The sequence below is a fragment of the Triturus cristatus genome, chromosome 6 (genome assembly GCF_964204655.1).
Source record: "Triturus cristatus chromosome 6, aTriCri1.1, whole genome shotgun sequence".
Lineage (NCBI taxonomy): Eukaryota > Metazoa > Chordata > Amphibia > Caudata > Salamandridae > Triturus > Triturus cristatus.
In genome coordinates this window covers 205,414,728-205,438,754 of record NC_140589.1, presented here as the reverse complement: position 1 = coordinate 205,438,754, position 24,027 = coordinate 205,414,728, and the positions used below count along the sequence as shown (strand labels likewise).

General features: G+C 45.2%; 1 protein-coding gene across 5 annotated transcripts in view; it reads left to right on the top strand.

The window, feature by feature from the left end:
- Nucleotides 1–24,027, top strand: part of SUPT3H (SPT3 homolog, SAGA and STAGA complex component) — a 2,245,889-nt gene that overhangs the window by 1,681,870 nt on the left and 539,992 nt on the right. For all 5 annotated transcript variants that reach the window (XM_085610529.1, XM_085610533.1, XM_085610532.1 and 2 more), the window contains 2 exons: nucleotides 19,744–19,856; nucleotides 22,819–22,926. In XM_085610529.1, the coding sequence (XP_085466655.1) occupies nucleotides 19,744–19,856; nucleotides 22,819–22,926 (221 nt within the window). The remainder of the gene's footprint in view (nucleotides 1–19,743; nucleotides 19,857–22,818; nucleotides 22,927–24,027) is intronic.

The window sequence follows — 24,027 nt, the reverse complement described above, 5'->3', positions numbered from 1 at the left end:
CGGTTGGGATCCACCTGTAGATTTTCCGGAGCATGCGGAGGGTGTTGAAGCAGGAGGATGAGACGGCGTTGACTTGCTTGGTCATGGAGAGTGTTGAGTCGAGGATGAACCCCAGGTTGCGTGCGTGGTCGGTGGGTGTCGGTGCTGCTCCCAGGGCGGTCGGCCACCAGGAATCGTCCCAGGACGAGGGGGTGGAGCCGAGGATGAGGACCTCCGTCGTGTCCGAGTTCAGCTTCAGACGGCTGTTCTTCATCCATTCGGCGACGGCTTTCATTCCTTCGTGGAGGTTGGTTTTGGCGGTGAGGGGGTCCTTGGTGAGGGAGAGGATCAGCTGTGTGTCGGCGTAGGAGACGATGTTGAGGTCATGCAGTCTGGCGACGTGGGCAAGCTGGGCCATGTAGATGGTGAACAATGTCCGGCTGACGGATGATCCTTGGGGTATGCCGCAGATGATCTTGGAGGCCTCGGACCGGAAAGGGGAGGCGGACGCTCTGGATTCTGCTGGAGAGGAAGGAGGTGGTCCATTCCAGAGCCTTGTCTTGGATCCCTGCGTTGTGAAGGCGTTTGCGTAGAATGCGGTGGGAGACAGTGTCGAAGGCGGCTGATAGGTCCAGGAGGATGAGGGACGCAGTTTCGCCTTTGTCCAGCAGGGCCCTGATGTCGGTGGCGGCGATGAGGGTGGTTTCGGTGCTGTGGTTGCTGCGGAATCCGGACTGGGACGGGTCTAGGATGATGTTCTCCTCAAGGTAGCAGGTCAGCTGTTTGTTGACGGCTTTCTCGATGACCTTCGCTGATACAGGGAGCAGAGAAACGGGCCGGAAGTTCTTGAGGTCTCTCGGGTCCACCGTGGGTTTCTTGAGCAGGGCGTTGATCTCTGCGTGCTTCCAGCTCTCCGGGAAGATCGCGGTTTCGAAGGAGATGTTGATGGCCTTGCGGAGATGGGGCGCGATGGTGGTGCTGGCTTTGTTGAAGATGTAGTGTGGGCATGGGTCTGACGGGGAGCCGGAGTGGATGGCAGTCATGATCTTGAAGGTGTTGTCGTCGTTGATGTGGGTCCAGGTAAACAGGGGGTCGCTGTACGTGGTGGCCGTGGGGTCTGAGGTGTCGTTGTTTTTTGGGGTGGTCAGGTTGTTGTGGATGTCGGCAATCTTTCGGTGGAAGAAGGTGGCAAGGGAGTTGCACAGGTCTTGCGATGGTGGGATGTCGTTGGTGTTGGAGCTGGGGTTGGAGAGTTCCTTTACGATGTTGAAGAGCTCTTTGCTGTTGTGTGCGTTGTTGTTGAGGCGGTCCTTTTGGCGCTTCTGATGAGGTGATGGTGTTGGCGCATGGCTGTCTTGTGGGCTTCTAGGTTCTCCGGTGTCTGTTCGCGGTGCCATTTCTTCTCTAGTTTCCGGCAAGTTTATTTGGAGGTCTGGAGTTCTGCAGAAAACCAGCTGGCTTCTTGGTGGTGTGTCTGTTGGAGGGTTTCTTGAGCAGGGCGAGAGTGTTGGCGCAGTTGTCGATCCAACACCTGAGGTTGCTGGCGGCGGTGTCTGGGTCGGCGGGTGGGCGTCGGGCGTCGATACAGTGTCAGACAATAAATAAGATATTCTTGGGAGAGTTATCACTTGAAAAGAAAATTCTTAATAAACTGGACCTTGACCTCGAGGTCATGGCAACTGTAAAATTATAGTACAGTAATGGTGGCAGTCTCATATCTCCAGCCAGAAGCTTTCAAGAGATTTTCAGTTCTATGGGCCTGATTCACAAAGGTAAACTTACACATTGGTGTACGTTTACGATTTTTTCCTATTCACAAAGTTATTTTATGGGCAGTATCTACTCGACTGTGGAGTCTCCGCACCCATGGCAGAGACTCCACACATTACAAGAAAGGACAGTTCCATCTTTTATGTGCGGGGATTCTGCCAAGAGTGCGGAGACCCCGCAGTGGTAAAGTTACTACTCTTTGTGAATAGGAAAAAATCATAAACTTACACAAAAGTAAGTTTACCTTTGTGAATGGGGCCCTATAATTTTTAGCAGGTTTTTCAGGTAGCAGCCAGCTTTAGGGGTATAGCACCTTGGTATAGATCAGAGGAATGTATTTCATAGATAGAAAACAATTGAAACCTTTACCCTATCCATGTTCGGCACCATGGACAGCTACAGAGCTGTCCAGAGTGCTGAAAGCCCTTGATGTTGCAGCCTGTGAAGGTACCCCGAGGTACAATGTATAAAATATATGAGTAGATATATGGGTAGTCGGAAGGTATTAATGCAGGAGTCGCTAATGCGGATGTACAAATGGTCTAAATTACCCGAAGTCTAAATTAAGTTAAAACAAAGCTAATTAAAGTTGGATGAAAGTATTGTTATGCCAGTTCCGGGTTACCCGGTTCTTTGTGAAAGTGTTATCTGAGGCCTTGCAATTGTTTTTTTTTGTATCTCATATTAGACTCTGAACAATATGTATGCGTGCGAGGCTCCTTTTGTACAAGGGGCGTTTCTAGTTTAATTACAGTAATATGAATATCCTTGTATCTCATACAGCTCGTGCGGCCTCCTCCCTTGGAAAACATCGAGTGATAGTTGAATCTCCCTATAAAGATGGCAGGTAGTAGCTGCTTCCCCTCGCACGCCCTGCTTGTCAGTGGTACCTTTAGTAGGGCTCGGGAGCTCCCAGGCCTAACTCTGGTGGGAGCTTGTACTTACCCCCACACTGGAAAGAGCTTATGGGGTGCTGCCAATGGTGATGGAAGGGTCAGCACTGTAACATGAGTCCCTCCGTGCGGACGGGGATTGGTCACCAGGGGCGCAACTAGAGCCGAATCTCGGGGGGGGGGGGGTAAGGGCAAGGGGGGGGGGGGCGGCTAAGAAAAGATTTCAGGGAGGGGGCTGACTCTTCAAGCAATAGAGTGGAGATGCAGGGGCTTTGGAAGGGGTGGAAACACAACAAAGCCTCATTGACAAGCGAATGGTCTTTTTAAGTTCAAGTAAAGGGTATTTAGAAATGCGAATGGTCTTTTAAAGACCTGTGAAGTACTCGGGTGCGGCTGTGTGTGTGTTCCCGGGAAGCTGTCTCAGCTCGGGCTGCCACACACGAGGGGGGGGGGGCTGAAGCCCTTTCAGCTCAATGGGCGGCGCGCCTGTTGGTCACCCCTGGCAAAATCGCTGGTCTTTGGGGCAGAACATCTGCACTTCTTTGCTATAGTGGCTCTGCACCACTTCCATTTTTTTGGCAGCTTCTGGGAGATGTGGGCAGCCCTACCCCCATGCAAAGACAGCAGCCACTTGTGAAATGGACTCCTTTCCCACTCCTCCCTGGTGTGTGAGGGCCCACTGAAAGTGTTTTCAAATGGGCCTTGTGAAACACTGCTGCCCCCTTCAAATCCCCCCACCCCCTCTTCTTTATTTTCTTGCTCTCACGGTCTGCAGGGAAACAACAACGCTTTTTGCCAAAGCAGAAAAGGAACATCAAATCATACCAGCTACATGGACCTGCAACACTTGTGGCAGCGCGCACAGCATGCTGGGAGCAGAACAGGCCTTGCTACTGTCTTCTAGCGCCAACTATAGTCTAGGCCACTGCTATGGGTTACTAGAATCTATGTCCAGGTGGTGTCTTACATTAGAAGGCAGCAGAACACTCCTTAAAAGTAGGAGAACAGTCTGCCAATCCCAAAAAAAATATTCAGGCTGGGACAGTGGTATAAATAGTGCCCTTACATCTAACAAACACTGATCTGTGTAATTGGGAAAACTGGAAACAGAAGAGACAGGAAGGGACGATAGCATGGTTGGAAGCCATGATTTGGGTACTAGGACAAAGAGATTATTTGTTTGGTAATATTCATGATTTGTGCATTCCCTCTTCAGGAAATCCCGATAGAATAGTTTTGGTAGCGATGAAACATGACTTCAGGAACTAGTAGTGGGTACTCAATAAAGTTTCTTGTAAAGCGCGACTACTCGCCCATTAGGGTCTCAAGGTGCTGGGGTGGGGAATCTGTGCTTCAGTCTAAGAGCCCGGTCCTGAGGTCCTTCTTGACTTGAGGCAGAGACGGTGATTGCCTGAGATGTAGGGGCAGGAAGTTCCAGGTCTTCGCATTGAGGTAGGAAAAGTATCTTACTCTCGCTAAGGTCTTGCGGATCCATGGGATGGTGGCCAGGGCCAGTTGGCCACATTTGAGATGACTGGTGGGGTTGTAAAAGGAGAGGCGGTGCTTGACGTATGCAGGTCCGGCATTGTGGAGGGCTTTGTAGGCCTGTGTGAGGAGCTGTACTCATTTACTAACCTCCAAAACTGTAGCGGGAAACTGCTGACCACGTGGCCCGCCGTCTATATACAGGATTGGGGGCTACTGCTCAACTCAAACCCCGTTGGTGCTCCCTAAGTAAAGAAATTAGCAGCATTTTCACTAAATATAGCATAACATAAAATAAAGGAATGAAACTAGTGGGAAAGATTATTAATATCAGGTCATTTTCCAGCTCATGTGCTCTGTTTTTAATTAGCTCCTCAGTACGATTGCTCGTGTAATCTCAGTTTGGGTGCATACAGGAGTCTGTGCTTGAAATCGATATTACAAGTAGTGCAGATTTACTGCACTCTCAAATTGTTATTTCAGAGCAGATATGCACGTGAAAAAGAGGTTCCAAACAATACTGGCAGGGCCACTGGAATTATGCGATTGGTGCAGTCGCAACAATTTTCACATAATTCTAGATTTGCTGGGTTTATCACAGAATCCACCATCTATCGCGTAGTCTGCAGATTTTAACACAAAAAAAAGTGTTTGTAGCTCAAACGTTTCAAAAGTTACGCGAAATGTTGCGATACATGCTGTTGTGCAGTGGAAGGCCCTTTGCAAAGCTGGAGTGGTTGCTTATTGCTATATTTGGGCATTAAACTGGAACTAATGAGCTGCAACCGAGTCCCAGACAGTGTTACCAAGTTCAACAAGCATTTGCAATGCAATAGGTCTTGAATTTACGAGAGTTTGAGCTATTGGCAATGCAATAGCTTAAACTCTCGCAAATGCGAGACCTATTGCATTGCAAGTACTAGCGCCCAAGCGGCACTTTCACATTTATGGAGGCTGCGCACCTTCTTTAAACAAGCCGCGTCTAAAGAAAGGAGCGTGTCTGACATTAAAGTGAAACTGCGGCATGGGGGCTTTGACAAAAAAAGAGCATCTGTTTGTCAAGTTGGCAAAAAGATGTTTTTTTTGGGTAGAAGCGCCCATGCCGCGCTTTCACTTTAATGTCGGTCGCGCACCTTTCTTTCGACGCGGTTTCTTTAAAGAAAGAGGCGCAGCCTCTATGAATGCAAAAGCTACGCATGGGTGCTAGTAAACAACAAGAACGGCTGCGGCTGGCAAGTTTGTGGGAATGCTCGTAGCTGCAGGGGCAGAGTGAGGGAGGAGAGCAACGCGCCCGAGCCGGCAGATGTACTTGCCCGATCTCCCCCTCAAGCCTCCAATGCCTGTTGTGTATAGCCTGGGACCAATTAAAAAAAAGACTCCCGGCCATGTTTTCAGATTGAGCGCTCTGCGCTGTATCTATCTACAAAAGCATTTAATACATTGAAATAAAGTGAAAGCACCTGGCCATGCTGTGGGATAAAGCTTGGCAGGGACGCAGTGTATGCACAAAAGAAAGCATGGCTAAAATAAAGTGAAAGCGCACGCCGCCCGGCCGTGCTGTGTGATAAAGCATGGCAGGGGGCGCAGTGTCTGAAACGAAGTGGGGAGATAGTGTTAAAAAGCTAATGATCGGGCACTGCGTGTGTCCCCATAGTAAAAGTGAATGCAATGCAATGCAAATTTTAAAGAAAACGGCCGCCATTACTAAAGCTAGCGTCCCACCAGTGCTCTTTAGACAAAGTGAGCAAAGAGTTCTCAAAAGGGCTAATGGAAGCTAATTAGTAAGGACATAGTAAAAGGTCCAGTCCTGATGGGCGGTTACAAATGCAGACAAGGCATTACTAAGGAGGGACTAACAAGCCTGTTAACAAATCAGAAGCAACCATTTAGAAACCACAGCAACAGGAGCCAATTTGAAAGATGGGCAGAGAGTGGGTGAAGCTTCAAGTCCATACCTGATTACCCCATACCTCACAGCAGTGCATGCGCTGCCCAGACTCGACCTAAAAATGACAAAATAATGAAGTAAAACAGCTACAAAAAAATGTGCCGTACAATGCTGCATAATTTGCCTTTTCTATCTGCATAACTTACTCAACCCTGCCACATAATTTACACAACCCTGCCACTCAATTTGGCCCTCTCCTGGTGCATAATTCCAGTGGCCATGCTTACAGGTATGGTAAAACACCTACAAGCTCTGATAACACACAGTATGCCTCATCCCAGCCTTGAGTCAGATGGCACTATCCACCTCGGGAAATGACTGTATCAGTATTTCATTCATCAGGTCAGTCCCCAGACATACCATGAAGCTGCATACATTGTAGGACAATCATGGCATGAATGGATGGTGCATCTGTTTGAACAGTAAGACACCAGGATGTCTCAATTCTGTGACACACCTTTGTTGTTACTGAGCGGAGAGGCTTGCAAGAATTTAAACACTCTAATCCTGCTGGGTCTGACTACGGATTGCTCGCTTCTCGCTTGCGGCCAGACTGCTTCACTGGGATTCAGGCGGTATTATCTGTCTGCCTGGGGCTCCTTTGAGTTTCCAGTGTCTGTTTTGCTAGGTTTTAGTAAACAAAATCATGACCAGAGCTGTTTGTAGGGACTGAGAAAGAAAGTAACCTTGGCATAGTGTTCGTTAGGGTCAGATCTAGCTTGTGTTGTGTTCTTTTCTTCGTACCACATGTGTGATGGAACATGCTAAACACACTTCCAGACCCTACTAAGGGAGTCCACAGTGAAACACTGACCCCACAGCCAACTGCATTTGCTGATGAGCTGGAAATATTAGAAAATATAAAAAGGGAGCAAGAGAGCCAACAGTAAAAGATCACCTACAAAGGCAGAAGGTGTGAATTCAGTGCACAGAATTGCTTTCCGAGTGATAGGTTACAGTGGGAGAAGTCAACTAGTGGCAGCATTAGAAAGACCATTTTTCCTGATTTTACTCCTGCCTCCACCATCATTTCATCACTCCACAACTCCACCAGGTAACTTTTGTGGAATGCGCATTCGCAACGAAACAGGAAAGCTTTCCGAAGGTGATCCTTTCGGAGAAGGAAACAACATGGCGGTGGTCTCTCGCTCCCACTAAAACAATATTGTACTTTTGATTGATCAGTGAGGGGCTTCTGCAGGCCAGGATCTGAACTTTGGTAGCCCATGGGACTCTGTCAGATATATCAACCACTTAACAGCCCCTGTGCTGTACAACGTATCTTTTATGCTGCGGCTGGCTTCCTAAGTTCTCCCTAGCTGACTGACAGGGTTCGTGATCTATTTCTTTTTCCGCAGAGGCAACATCAATATTTCACTGTGGAATTATTGATTTGTCCATCCAGACCATTGCCTGGATGTATCCACTGTGGATCAGAATGACTTTCAGTTTCCCTGCGTTACCACTGATGTCATGAATGATTAACATTCTCGATGGATGCGTACTGATGAACTTTAGTTCGGACGAGTAATGAATGATATTGACACCATGTGGTGACTTTTCACCTAAAATAAACCTTTATCTTCGAGTCTGCTCATCTCCTTTCTTAACGGTGACTCCCCCATGGGTCGAGCTATTTTTTGTTCCTCATAGTTCCATCCTATTTGTTGTGGTTTAGTAACTTTCTTGTCAGTTATTTTAACTCTACTCTCTATTGGTATCATTTCCCATCCCGACCCCTGTGCCCCCCCCCCCCACCTGCCCATCTCAGTCCCTTTCAGACCCCGCAGGCTCGGTAACTTTTTATTCTGCTGAATCGCAGTCCCTCCTGCTGTGCGTCAGGGCTGATTCCTTCTTCTCGATTTGCCGACCACATATTTCGAGAGGGGGCTCTTTAGCTGTTGATATTTACTGTTCTGTTTTCTGTTTGCACTGGATGGATGATTGTGATACGCAGCATGTGACTCCTTTTAAAGTACATTTTCATCAAATTCATAATTTATGGTGTTAACTTTATCAGAAATAGGGTTTCTTTATTATTTCATTAGCATAATATATTTCCTGTGTTCGAGTCTAGCGATCTCTCGCATCTGTTTGATAATCTACCCGTCTTCAGGGAAAATACCCGCGGATCTGTTTACGTCAGTTGAACTGCCTAGCGCAAGCAGTTTTGTGTTGGCATCTGCCCCTGCTTTTGCATATTTTAGCAAAATCAGTTCTATCATTTTACTGTCGTGAGGCTTAGAGTTGGTCTTCCACTTAATTGGGATTCACTTTCGGGTGGAGGAACGTTGATTTGAGAGTGGATGTCGGAGGGGAGAGGGCAGTGATCTGTAAAGTAGTTCCAGTGGGGCATATCAGGCCCTTTTTCAATTAAAAAGCCTATATGTCTGATCATTGGTGCCAATACCTCAGAAACAACCAGTGAATTGCGGTCATTTGGTGGCCCAGTATGAGCTGCTCTCTACTACTTGCAAGCGAAACGCTATGTAACATTCTAGTCTGGGATGGGCTTTTTTGGGCGGAGTTTTATATAGCACAAACTCGACCCGAAGATATCAGAGCAGTTTACATGAGCACCAGTTGCGTTACAGAGAGACACATTCATTTATGTTAGGCATGGGGAGATTAAAGTGATTTGCCCAGAATTACAGGATGTTGAGAGTCCCTGCCAAGACTCGAACCCCGTTCCCCAACTTTGAGGTGGACTGCTCTAGCCCTTAGGTCACATCCTCTCCCCTAATGTCCTGCTCCTACTGTGGTTCACATCCTACCTAAACAGCCTCCCCCAGCACTCACAGATAAACACCTCCAGATTATAACTAGAGGAAATTATACAAAAAAGTGGTGGATGGAAAGCTTGAATTAATCCCAGCCACTGGTAATTACTCCGTGCTATATCCCTGTCCATCATTATTTCGCTTACCATGCCACCTCAGTTTGGACCCAGTCATCAGCAATTCAGGCTACATTCTGCTCTAGTGGGAGTAGTCCTGCCCAAACTGCCAGCCCAGGACTGCAATACAAGCAACCCAGGACTGTTTTTGCCCTTATAGGAGCTTATCAGCTGGGTACAGCTTGGTTCCAGTGGCACAGACTTCGAGACCCATGTCTGGATATACCCGTCCCACTTAAGGTGAAACACTGAAGTATACAAAAATGATGGTTGGAAAATTTGAATCAATCTTGGCTACTGGTAATTAATCTAACCACATCCCAGTCAATTGTTATTTTGCATACCACACTCTGTCATTTCCAAACAGCAGCTGCCTCATCCTAATTAAAGCAATCCATCTTGGCAGCACCACTACCACTTCAACTGCTTCACACCAGTCATTCAACCTCTACTCATCATCATTGTAATGTTATGGATAGAAAACTGTCTGCTGCAACCCAATGTCTGGTACCAAAATAGCCTCACACATTTTACAGTGCTAGAATACAACACCGTACACAAGAAGGTTGGTCTTATACAGTGTGTTAGACCTGACATGGTGTGGTATTCTCCCACATTTCTTGCCTTCCCCCCTCCTGTTTTCTGAATGTGTTATTATGGGCTGTAGGTCTCTGTGCACTTTACCACTGCTAACCAGTGCTTAAGTATGTTTGCTACCTAAAACATGGTAAAATGTGTGGGGGGCTGTTGCTCATTTGGAGAGTGAGCTCTGTGGCGCTCGTACCTGCTTGGGCTGTGCTGCTGGACTTGGGGCTCGGTCGCTGTCTGTCTTCCCTGCCGCCGATTAGAGCCCACGGGCCGCAGTTGGGGGAGACTACAGCTCCCAGGGTGCTTAGCGGCACCACGTCACTTCCCTGCTGCATCGCGCCCTGGGGCGCTGAAAAAGGAGAGGCTCCCTCGGTGGAGCGGGGGCTGTTGCTCATTTGGAGAGTGTGCTCTGTGGCGCTCGTACCTGCTTGGGCTGTGCTGCTGGACTTGGGGCTCGGTTGCTGTCTGTCTTCCCTGCCGCCGATTAGAGCCCACCGGCCGCAGTTGGGGGAGACTACAGCTCCCAGGGTGCTTAGCGGCACCACGTCACTTCCCTGCTGCATCGCGCCCGGAGGCGCTGAAAAAGGAGAGGCTCCCTTGGTGGAGCGGGGGCTGTTGCTCATTTGGAGAGTGTGCTCTGTGGCGCTCGTACCTGCTTGGGCTGTGCTGCTGGACTTGGGGCTCGGTCGCTGTCTGTCTTCCCTGCCGCCGATTAGAGCCCACCGGCCGCAGTTGGGGGAGACTACAGCTCCCAGGGTGCTTAGCGGCACCACGTCACTTCCCTGCTGCGTCGCGCCCGGAGGCGCTGAAAAAGGAGAGGCTTCCTCCGCGTCGCGGGACGCGCGCGGGTGTCGCCGGGAGAAGCCCGGGACAAGGGCGGGGCCGTCTGTGGCCGTCCGGAGCTGAAGGTGGCTGGGCTGGGCCACCCCCCTAAGGTCGACATTCAAAAGGTACTGTTTGCAATAGATACCTGTTAAAGGAGAATGGTGAAAAGGAAAATAAATGGTGCAAAAGACAATGGAGGGGGCGTAGCTACTCTGGACTCGTACCTGGTGAAAGTATCTAGTATGCTTAACGATGAAATAGAAAGAACTGAAAGAAGACTCTCTTTCGATCCAGGACTTACCACCTTTGCAATGGTCCATGTGGAACCAGAAGGGATAGTGTCCCAGACGGAGCCCACAGCTTCTGATTTTCCCAGGGATTCGATAGAAAATGATAAGAGTAATCATGATCAGTCCCTCAGATCCTCCTTAACAGGTTATATTGATGATATCGCACCTAGTATTATCCCCCCTCCCGCCCAAAAGAAAAGACGATGCACTAGGGCTGGCGGGGTGGTGTCATCAAGCAAGGTTGATCCTCCGAAGGGGATAGGAACACAAAAGCCCAGGCCTAAAACAGCCAAACCTAATACCCTTAAACCTCCTTTAGAGGATCAAATGGAATCTCTCTGGGCTGTATTCAAAGGAAAACTAGATCTTATCTTGGTTCCTATTTTAGCTAGGATATCCTCCTTGGAGGAAAAAATGACTGGTATAGAAAGGAGGTGTGGGGTGAACCAGCCAGCTAACCCTCCCTCAGATTGTTGCGACTTACTACTCTTGGAGTCAGTGTCCCAGCCAGCTATCCCAAGAACCCCAGTTACACTTCTGTCTCAATCCCTGAGTCAGGCTGACACCTTAACCGGGAATGTTAACCCTAGCCTGAAGGAGCAAACTTTAGTCTCCAATGGTGCTATGAACACCAGGGTCCCAGTAAAACCGGGTAAGGGGGCTACTTTTCCTAACTCTACTATCAGTCCTGATGCTCGGTGTGACCACCATTTGACCTCTATAGATAGAGAAGCATTCCAGCTTATACCTGAGGCCTCGCCCCTAGTACTTGTCCTAGCAAATGTACCTTGTTTAAGTCCTGGTAAAGAAGAACTTGCAGGTAATCTAATTGACAAAGCCCTTCACTGGTTGTCCAACAATATGAGGATCTCCGATAGGGGCAGACAACAACTAGCCAAGGAAATCATAATGGCCAGAAGGGTACCTTGGCTGGGAACGAGTAAGAAGAGATTTGGGGGTGACTGTATAGTGGTAAATTTTTCAAATCCCCAAGCATTGCTGATTGTATTAGCGAACTTATTCCCCCCACAATTTAGGAGTTCGGCTATAATCCCACTAACTTTAGAATTCTTCTATGATCGACTGTGGTGTAACGGGTCTAGTTCTAGGTCCAGCTCAATGCCCATTCATACACGCCAGCTAATGATAGGGGGCTTACCATCCTTTTCTGATGGAATTAGCCTGAGGAATCGTTATGGGGTACTGACAGACATGGAGGATTGTGATTGCCTGCTGAGTCCAGGTCATAATGTCTTCAGTAGTCCATATAGGGAGACTCTACTGAACAGCCATCTTGTACAGGTTAATAAGGGTGACCATCTAGGACCAACCTTACCCACATGTATTCCGGTGGAATTAATGAGGATCACAGAGCCTTCCCATAATAACCAACCAACAGCAGTGGGGAACCTGAATCCAAGGAGTGTTGAAAGTTTCGTTGAAACTTATGGTACAATGTCAAATCCTCATCCTTTAGTTAAACTTGAGGTAGAGCATTGTATAGAGGGTCGAAATATGATCTTGGGAGGCTCAAAAAATCTCACAAAATCGATCATCCCTCAATCTAGAAAGGATGGTTTATCCCTTATTTCATGGAACCTTGCGGGAATTGGCAACAAGGTTCCATCTTTGGAATGGTGCAAATTAATCGACCAACATGATATTAACCTCTTTCAGGAATCATGGTCGGTAGATGCGGTTTTTCGAATAGGATATCTTAACTTTTTTATCCCTGTTGTCAAAAGCCTAAAAGGTCGGCCTGCTGGAGGCCTGGTGATATGGATTCGCCAGACCCTGAGTTGCAAGGTACAGCAGGTCAGAGTTTTGTCAAATGATATTCTGGCAGTCAGACTTGAATGGCCTGATGGTAACAAACTGGCTATTTTCAATGTCTATGCCAGAGGCCAACCAGGAGGGCGCATCTCAGAGGTTGTCACAGCTCTTGACACCCAATTAGAGGGTCTCCCAGTACAGTTTGTTTCAATAGTGGGGGGTGATTTTAACACCACTTATGAACCACTCGGCCAAGAAGATCAGGACATCTCTGCCGAACAGGATAATAGATGGGGTATTCCTAAGATTGGTCTCCCTGCTATAAAAAGATGGTCAGGTGCAGCAATTCAGTTAAAATCTATGTGTCTTGAAAGAGGACTAAGAGCAGCAAATGGGAGAACCCCCTAAGATCAACAGGGTGCGTGCACCTTTGATAACGGGAGGAATAGTAGCCGAATTGACTACCTACTGGTGGACATTAGATTTTGGCATAGGTTGGTTGATATGGTCATCAAACCTCGGATAGAAAGCGACCACAACCCTTTTTGTTCATTACTTAACGTCCAAACTGGGGATAAAGCAGAGTCCATAGGTGGAGTAACTACCACCTTGATATTGTAGTTACTAACAATATGCGCCATGTTAAATGGGATAAAGTAGCAGAGAATCCTGCCCAGCTGGCCGCACTTAAAAATGAAGTTACAAAGGAACTGGTACAATTAAATACTCAAATTGATAGACAGGATTTCCCTTGTATTATGCTAGAGGCCCATGATAACCTTTTTTCTAGACTCAAGACATTCTTCCAGAAGGCTCCTCCTAGGGGAAATAGAAACTTAAAAATGGCCACAGGTAAGTGGTACAATAAATCCTGTAAAGTTGCTAGGTCAATATTGAGGAAAGAAATAAAGGCAAAGAACCCCATGAGAGTACGTGAGGCAAGGGGTTCCTATAGATCGGTTCAAAAGGCGGCAAAAAGGCAGTGGGATGAGGACAGATGGCAGGATTTGAAATCGGCCTGTGCTTCCAAAGACTCCAAACAATTTTGGAATATCATAAAATGGGATAGGGATGGGCAAGGGGATCCCCCACAAAATAATGTACCCCAGCTACAATGGTTAGAATTTTTTAAACCTCAATATGGTTGTAACCAGGTGTTATCGGTTTGTAGCCTTTCACCCACCAGCCTTTTTCAAAATAATCTGTTTACAGCTGAAGATGTAAGCTTAGCATTAGACTGTGTTACCAGAGGTAGAGCCCCAGGTATGGATGGTATTCCAGCTGACATCTTCCTGAGTGACAGGCCCTCTTGGTGCCAGTATTTTGCATTGCTAGCAAATTCAGTGGCCAGAGGAGCTCCTATTCCATCTTCATGGAAGGGAGCCGAGATCATCCCTGTTTTTAAAAAGGGGGACAAATCACTACCAAATAACTACAGGCCTATTAGCCTCATAGACTCAGCCCAAAAACTGGTTGGTCGTCTAGTCCAGAGTAAAGTACAAGCATGGATTGAGGATCAAAACATCTTATCCCCTTACCAGGCTGGATTTCGTCCATGCACTAGTTTGATCGACCAAGTTCTTTTCTTTATTTTATTACATTGGAGAAATGTGCTGTTATCTAGGGGGACACTTTATGCAGTGTTTGTAGATTTAAAATCGGCCTTTGATTTAGTCCCCCGCAGCAAACTCTGGTCTGTTCTTGCCGAACTGGGGCTGCCGCCTGATCTTTTGACCTTGCTTGTCCGCCTGCATGAGAACAACTACGCGAGAATCAGATGGGGGGCTCAGGGTAAGGTCACGGACGCATTCCCTGTCGAGCGTGGTGTTCGCCAGGGGTGTGTCCTGGCTCCCACCCTGTTTTCCCTATATATAAACGGAATAGTTGAACATCTTAGTAGTTCCCCCACTGATGCCCCTATACTGGCTGGAGCCCGCGTGCCTGTTCTCATGTTCGCGGACGACACCCTAATTATCTCACGAACCCCGAGCGGCCTGCAGAAGGCCGTTAATGCATTCGGAGAGTTCTGTCAACAGCGTGGACTTGAGATTAACATCTCAAAGACAAAGTTCATGCCTTTGAACCAGGCCAATTCCTTTAAGGGTAAAATCTTTCTCGATGGCAAACCCCTTGAACAGGTTGATTCCTTTGCCTATCTTGGAATCTTGTTACAAACTAATATGGGATGGAATCGTCACATGGATATGGCTTTATTAAAATTCCACCAGCTTGCAGGTGCTTTATCTTTTAAACATAGGTCCTCTTTAATAAGGCCAATCACTCCTGCCCTTGTGGTGTATAATATGAAAGTAGTTAATACAGCTCTTTACGGATCTGAACTCTGGGGCTTTACCAACTTGAACCGTCTAGCTAAAGCGGAGAATATTTTTCTACCTAAATTGGTAGGTGTGCCCCAAAGTACCCCAACTGTCCCGCTTTTGTTGGATTTAGGTAGCAAAAACATCGCTGATCTAGCCAGGTTGCGTCCATTGTTGTATTGGAGACGTATTTGGACGACCCCTTAACTAACGCATTATGCACAGGGTCTGAAGGATGTGATTCAGGCTGACCAATTTCATAAAATCCAGTGGCTAAAGGAAATTAGGTCTCTTTTATTAAAGCTAGACCTAAGTATCTTATGGGATAAACCGGACCTTTCAATCTTCCCAACAAAAAAAACATATAAAAGAAAAATATTGGGAAATGGTCCAGTTAGAATCCCAGAGAGTTAATATGTCCACAAATTGAACTGGTCGGTTTTTAGATCACAAATTACGCCCAAAATGTGAATCATATTGGGACATTATTGAGAGGCCTCAAGACCAGAAGTTATATTTTCAATTTAGAGTAGGTACTCTTTCGGTCAAGTCATTTACAAGTAAATGGTCCTCTACTATGGATGATAGATGTCATAATTGCCTAGACATGCCTGAATCTGTAGCACATGTGTTTTTTGTATGCCCTCTCTATGTTGCTCCGCGTCGCAAATGGCTTAGACCCATCTGTCTCAGGTTAGCTATTCGAAGACACAAAGAAGCACTAAGGATACTGGGCTCTGATTGTTCACCTTGCATAGCGGTGGCTGTGGCTAAATTTTTAAGTTGGACTTGGATAATACGCACTCGAACTTCCATCCAACCTGCTGCTAGTTAGTGACCTTCATGAGTTAAGTCTTCCCTTTTATGTTCTGTGAATTTTTAGCTATTAATAAGGTTTTACCTATATTTTCGACAGTAATCAATTGGATTTAATGGTTTTTTAATGTGTGTGGATTGTCCTGTGATATTTATTTTGTTTGTATTTAATGTACCAATGTGCTTTTAAGACTTACTGTCGAATAAAGCTTTTGAAGTTGAGGTAAAATGTGTCCATTCCTGATTGGCACATGTAATTTACTTTTAACTCCTTTGTATATGGTATTACATGATACCCAGGGCATGTGAATTAAATGCTGCTAGTGGGCATGCAGCACTCATTGTGCCACCCACTAAAGTAGCACTTTAAAGCTTGTCTCAGGCCTGCCATAGCAGCATGTATTGCAGTCTTAAACTGCCATTTCGACCAGGCAATGTAAAATGCTAGGCCTAAACCTTCATTTTAAATACAAATGCCACCCCTTAGGTATACCCTAAAGGTGCATAGGGAAGGGTGCATTGTATATAAAAAGTAGGACATATGGGTTTAAGTTTTCCATTTCCTGGTTGTAAAAACTCCTACAGTAATCTTTCACTACTGTAAGGTCTATCGCTCCCATTGGATAACATTTGGTTATCTTATTACATTTAATAAATGCTAACTTTTGATTGGAAGCAGGTAGAAATTTCATGTATGGACTCAAATGAATTGTAATTTAAAATGCTCTTTAATGGTAAAGTCGGAATTTAAGTCACAATTCTGAATATGACACTTTTAGACAGTTAGCATTTTTTTGCCATAATCATTTGGTGCCCTCAACAAGTGTCCTGGGTCACATGACTGTGAATGGCTCTGTTGTTAACTCTTAGTTAAGCAGAAGAAGGGTGCTGTTCCTCTAGAAAAGGCAATAAAAGAGAGATGAGAAGCTGTCGGTTGGGACCAGGATGGGAGCTGATCTACTGGCTCTGGGGATCTGAGTGATCAGAAGTGATTGCCCTCAGACACCCAGATGGGTATCATGCTTCATCATTGGGCTCCTCCTCATTGGGCTGGCGCTGCAATGCCCAACAGTTCATTTAAGGGGGTTCTTTATCAGAGATCTTCAGATTTTGAAACCGTAATGATGAGTGCAAGTGAGGATGTAGCGAGTGTAGGGTGGTATGCTAGGTGATTTAAAAGAGTCTAAGTGGTACAGAAAACGGTTTTAATAAGTTGTTCCCCTTGACAGGAGTAAAAACAAGGGCGCTTTACACATTGTCTCTAAATTAAGCCTGCCTACTTTTGTGCCAAGTTTCCAGAGGGTGAATCCCAGGTTAATTTAATGACTTTTGTGTTTCAACGCGACAATGATTGTGTTTATTATTTGTGTGGGACTTCCACCCACCTCAACCAATAACCCAATTTCTTACAGAATGCATTATTTATTTCTTCAGCGCCTAATTTCTCATGACAGTAGATTTCCAAAATCCCCTCCCACAGTTTGCACGGCTTAAAATTTGCACATGGAGTTATGAGATTCATGATTACATTTGCAGCAAAACGTATCCTGAAAGGTGTTGTGGCTACAATGTCGTCCCTTTGTGGTGAAATGTAATTTTCTGTCTGCCGAGTCGCGCAGTCAGAAATCTTTAACCTCTGTTATACATTTATTATTTGTTTTGGTAGACACAAAACCTTTTTTATTCTAGATCATGAGTATCTGCTTGATGTGTGACCTTCCCCCTCCCTTAAAAACAATGATGTTTAGGTTTCGCCTGCTGTGAAATCTCTTGAAATCAATATAAATCTTAAAAGGGGCTTACAGCTTATCCTTATATTTCATTAGTTTGTGTTTTTGCCACTTTGTTTTCCTCGGTTTCCGTTTGTTGTAGCATGCTATTTCCTGTTGTTCTTCATGTGTTTTTCTTATCTGTGGAGTTTTGGCCCAAGTACTCCTTTTCATCGGCTTTTTTCGCCCTACTTTTTTCGTTGTGAGCAAGGGTGTTTGACAATTGCATGTTATTTGCATTGCTCTGGTTTTTTTTTAACTCGTTCCGTGCTCATGACGGAACCACGCCGTCATGAGCCACGGTTGCCGTGTGCTCATGACGGAGTGGTTCCGTCATGTTGCGGCCGTTGGTGGCCGCACCGCCCACGCGGCGCTAATTCCCCGCCTGTGCGGGCGATTAGCGCTGTGGGCGGAGTCATGACGGAACCACTCCGTCATGAGCACAGCCCAACCGTGGCTCATGACGGAGTGGCTCCGTCATGAGCACCGCGCCACCGCGCTGCCCCCCCGCACCCCCCAGCGCTGCGGCGGAATTTCCGCTGCAGCGAAGGGGTTCAGCAGTCCCTCTCCTTTACCCCCGCTCTCCTCTCGCTGCTACTGATCCCTTTCACTTGTGTTTGCTGTCCATTTTCCCCCGCTGTCCATTGTTTCCCCCGCTGTCCATTGTTTCCCTAACGCCACACTCCTCTCTCACTTTGCTTCCTAGCTTTGAAATAACCATGTTTACAGAAAAGGAAACACACAGGTGTCAGAAACATATTTGCACAGACAGAATGTTTTTTTTTCTTTTCACACTTAATGCAGGAAATGAACAACACAATATAAATCAAAGCTGTCAGAGATGTGGCTTCGCTTTACACTCCGCCCTCATCTTCTTGACAATTTACCTGAGAGGAATTGCGGGCTTCATTGAGAGAAGAAAATGTGGCATAGTGAGCAGAGCTGCTGACTTTGTCCCCCAGTTCGAATCTCTGTGTCATCTTAACATCCTGTGATTCTCAGCAAATCACTTAATTTCCTCATGCCTATGAACAAATTTAATTTTTGCTCATTTAAACCACTTCAATGCCTTTGGTTCATTGTTCGCGCTAAACTGAAAAAAAGAAAATAATCCTTGTCTGTTTTATTAATTTGATATCCGTGCCAATTGAGGCAGTAAATACAAGGCGCTCCTGTGCAAGACACGCACGTGGCATTTATGAACTTAAAATATGTTTTATACTTAACTCGATTTTTAGTGAAGACAACTGGGCTTTTATTTCCGTGGCACTACCTTTAATTCGATTAGGGAGTATTCTAGAGGAATCCAGAACAAGGAAAATCAGTAAGAGAAGGTGAGAAAATATTACTGAAAACTAGTCTATAGTGTGGTTTGTCTGGCCTCAGATTGAGAAGTTTGACAAGAGAGACCATTTAAAACTGCTGAACACAAAGTCATTCAGTTATTGGCTCTTGACTGACTAATGCGTGCACACCTCTTCAACGAGGTACATGGAATACTTACAGTTTTGTTGCCCAAGTATTTATCGCCTCCTTCTCTTGTCCCTTCTGAAAATTCACTATTGTATTCTGATTGATGGGGCCTAAAATGTTCACGGTCAGACACTGACTGCAGTCTGATATATATATATGACTCGGTGCCCCCACTCTCAATATTCCAATAAATGTGCTAATTACTTTTATTTGTTGATCCGATAGCACCAGATTGCAGCAATAGGCTGTTTAACAGTGCTTGCCAATCAGAGGCGGCTTTGGGAATGGGAAGCAATGAGGAAAAAAACATATCCCAGAACAGTGATGCCCTTAGTGGTCTGTTATGGGGGGAACGTTCCTTTTTCTTTTCCTTTCCATTTTTGTTAACTCTCTTTTTGTTGTTTTTTTGTATTATTTCTATCAATGTTTTTTTTGCCATGTTGCACAGCAGCGCACACTGCTGTGCAACCTGTCTTAAAGTAGACAAAAAGCGCTATTATGCGGTTAGTGCTTTGTTTTACTGTAAGTCCTATTGCACAGCATACCGCGCTGCTCTGCAACATCTCAAAAAAACATATTGACAACGCTCATAGGTCTGTCATGCGTGAAAACTGTTGGATTTGCCAATGTTTGTTCCTTTTGTTAACTATCTTTTTCATAGGGGTATTGAGTCACCTTTCTCATAATAAAAATGTACCCGGTGCTTTTGTGTGTGTGTTTACAAGGCAATAGAAAACAAGAAAAGCAACAAAGTCCTCTGTAAACTGAAATCAGAATTACTGTTTAAACAATCTCAACATTAGTATCTCCTGTCAAAGTATTTGTACTATTCATTCACGTTCTTATTGTAAGGTTGGCTATGGTTCTGTCTTAATTGTTTTTCCTGTGTTGACATTTTTTTCTCTGTCTTAATTCGATAGCCAAGAAACCGACCAAGTTTCGGGACTGGTTGGATTGCAGCCTCATGGAGATAAAGCCAAACGCTGTTGCGATGGAAATCTTGGCGTATCTCGCGTATGAGACAGTGGCACAGGTTAGAGAATCAACTTTTAATAAGATGGTGTTCAATTAGAAACTTGACTGTTTATTTAACATTAATAAAGAAAAACATTAATGACATTGCATATAAGGATCAGGAGAACCGCACTGAGAACAAATGGAATTGTAGTGAGAATGGACCTCAAGCACACAAATAAATGTGCATTGACAAAGCTAATTGCTTGTTGCTTTTGTATAGTGGAAAGAAAGGGTTCTAATACCTTAGTAAAATTCACAAAGCAGGTATCACATGCACACAACGTAAGCTTAACTCTTGGACAAACAGGCACAATACAAGCAGCAGCAGCAGTACAAGCTTCTCTCACACACAAACGAAGTACAGCATTGGGACCATCAGTACAAGCCTTCCTCAGGCAGAGAAGAGATACAGGATTGGCATCACCGGTGCAAGCTTCTCTCAGACACAGCCGAAGTACTGCACCAGGACCATCAGTACAAGCCTTCCTGAGACCCAGAAGAGAGACAGGATTGGCATCACTTGTGCAAGCTTCCCTCGCACACAAACCAAGTACAGAACTGGGATCATCAGTACAAGCCTTTCTCAGGCAGAGAAGAGTCAAAGGATTGGCATCACCAGTGCAAGCTTACCTCACACACAAAGTACAGCACCGGGATGATCAATACAAGCCTTCCTCAGGCAAAGAAGAGACACAGGATTAGTATCACCGGTGCAAGCTTCCCTCACACAAGGAGAAAGTACAGCACCAGGATCATCAGAACAAGACTTTCTCAGGCCGAGAGAGAGACACAGGATTGGCATCACTGGTGCAGACTTACCTCACACACAAAGTACAGCACCGGGACATTCAGTACAAGCCTTCCTCAGGCAGGGAAGAGACACTCAGAAATAGCATTACCGGTGCAAGCTTCTCTCACACACGGAGAAAGTACAGCACCGGGATTATCAGAACAAGCCTTCCTCAAGTAAGGAAGAGTCTCAGGATTGACATCACAGGTCAAGCTTCCCTCACACACAGAGAAAGTACAACACCGGGATCATCAGTACAAGCCTTCCTCACGCAAGGAAGAGACACAGGATTGGCATCAACTGTGCAAGCTTCCCTCACACACAAAGTACAGCACCGGGATGATCAATACAAGCCTTCCTCAGGCAAAGAAGAGACACAGGATTGGCATCAACGGTGCAAGTTTCCCTCACAGGCAGATGAAGTAAAGCTCTGTGGTCATCAGTACAAGCCTTCCTCAGGCAGGGAAGAGACACAGGATTGACATCACCGGTGCAAGCTTCCCTCAGACACTGCCGAAGAACAGCACCGGGACCATCAGTACAAGCCTTCATGAGGCAGAAAAGATACACAGGTTTGGCACCACTCGTGCAAGCTTATCTCAGAGAAAGACGAAGTACAGCACTAGGAGCATTAGTGCAAGCCTTCCTAAGTCAGAGAAGAGACACAGGATTGGCATCACCTGTGCAAGCTTCCTTCACACAACACACGAAGTACAGCACGGGATCACCTGAACAAGCCTTCCTCAGGCAGAGTAGAGATACAGAGTTGGTGTCATCGGGACAAGCTTCCCTCTCACTTGCGAGCGCAGGTAGCTGTGAAAGGTTTCCTAACAAAAACAGTAGATACAGCACAGGCAGCAAGTACAAGCTTCAGCAAGGAACCAGGTGCAACATGGGCAGTAGTTTGAATGGTTCTCTTGACACAAACAAAATGCCTAACGCAGGCAGTAGCAGCACAGGCATCTCTGCCACAAGTAACAGTGCCACACACCGAGATTTACCCATTCCAGGCACTCCAGAAGCACGTGTGCTAAAATCTCTTTAATGGCCATTGTCTTATGTTTGTTTTCCATTTGTCATTATGCATGATGTGAATAACAGTGAGTGGCGCTAGCTGTACAGTCTTTTTAGCATCTCACAAAAGCAGATATAATGCTGGTAGATTTGCATTGTGTGTTATTTTTAAAGTTATCAGCTAGAGAATTATTTTAGTTTCTGTTTTCTTAGAGACACCCCAGGTGGATCTGCTCCACCTACTTATACTTTGCTGTGGTAGAGCAACGCTTGGATTTTCATTTGAGAAGACTTAGTAAAGACTGTTTACTGTGCTGCTCGTTGCTCTGTTAATGCAAAAGAAAGCGTTGCATTCTGTCACTGTATTAAAGCAGAGGATCACACATGCCTACAGGCTGGATTCACATGACTCCCTTGAGTACCTACCCTAATTCTGCGAAAGTCCTTACGGTCTCTAAAGAAACTGTTGATTTAAATGTTTTACAGGTCACATCACTTAAATGGGTACACAATCTAATATAGCTTCCTCACGTGATGTGGCCAGTGCACTCAAGTGCAATTAATTCAACTGTTGGATGGGCCAAGACAGCATAATATAGTAGAATTTTGAGATAATAGTTGTCTTATTGAATGCAGTAGAATCAATATCAATAGTTGAATATGTTAGACTTTAAATGCCGTAAGCATAGCCTAATAATTTAAATGGTAGCTATAGTGGAATTTCAGAGTGTTATATACAGTTATCAGTGAATGCAATTAATGTAATAGTTAGGACAGAGATAGAATAAAGTATAATTTGAGTATGCAAATGGTAATCTCATTAAATGTAATGAATGTCAATGCTATTAATGCAATAGGCCGGATACGGATAGTTGAATGTAGTAGAACTTCAATGTCGTTCATTTTGCCTCTGTCAATATGATTAAAGCGATAGGTAGGGCAGAGATACTAATATATAGTAGAATTTTAGTACATGAATGCCAATAATTGTATAGTTAAATTTATTAGAAGTTCCGTGTTTAAGTGGCGACTCTGTGAAGGGCTTCTTGAGGTCATAAATGTGTTACACTAAGGACAAAGATGATTCTCGGTCATCATTATCACTAATATCTGCTTTATATGAAAAGTAATATTGTTTGCATCTTCTTGGGTAATCTTGCTTTTTCTCTTGTAGTTGGTGGATCTGGCCCTTCTGGTCAAACAAGACATGAACCCCAGGGCAGGCGATCCATTCAGTCACGCCATTTCTGCTACCTTAATAAACTACCATAACCCGACAGAGGTAAATGTTTTAATTAAGGTGGATATAATGGTTACTGGCTGCTATTTTCAAATAAATATAATGTATATGTCATTTGTTGTAACCAGTCAACCTGCTGCCCTGTGCAGACCTGTCGCTACGTATTTGTGCAGCGCGGCTTTCTTTCATAGAATGCAGACTTCTGCTGCAAGACTACTCTTGCATGCTATGGTACAAGCCTATATCTCCCCTTCTATGGAGGACAATCCACTGTTAAGGGTTGCCAGAAGACCCATTTTCAATTACTTTCTTTTACCGACAACGCACTAAATGGCAATGACCCAGTATTCTTCCAGAAGAAAGTTACCAAATACATCCAACCCAAGAACATAATTTCTCCAGTATTGGATCTTCCTAGATTCACGTACTTGAATCATACCTTATTGTTGAAGTGGGAGTACCATGGTGTTTCTAGAAAGCGGTACAGTGTTACACATAGTCTAGAAGAGCTATAAAACATTCTCTTCAGTATCTTATCCACATCATTCAAAAGAACCAAACTCAGGTTGCAGCACCCTGTAGAACACTCATCAGAGGCCTCGTTCCCTTAGAATTTCTACTGTGCATCTTGTAATGGGACTCTCCCTGAGCTCTGCTCAGTTTATCTAGATTCAACCCCTTTAGAGAATGTCTTTTGGTAATATACTCTATCTTCAAAAATAACATCTATTGAAGAGATTTGACTATCCAGCGTATCAGAGTCTGCAAAAAAAGGGACTATTCAGACCTTGTGTAACATGGTAAGAAGATGCTCTATTCAGAAGATCCTCACAAGGAATATATCTGCTGCCCTCACCCCTCTCATGAGGTAAAGAAATGCAAAATCTGTCCTTCTTTTTCTTCTAAAAGTCAGACTCCCCAGTTTCTGGGGAAGACAGTGAGGATTCTTCAAAATCAAGTAAAAAGCATCATAAACGGAAGAGGTAGAATGTCAAGTAACTCAGGAACTACCTAAAAAGACTTAAAAAAGACTCATCATACGTCACCAATTATAAATAGCCCTTATGCTGAGCGCTCTAACAAACATTAAAAAAGGGGATGTTTCCTCAAAGTCAAAATCTAAGCCTGCAACACCTTCTCCTA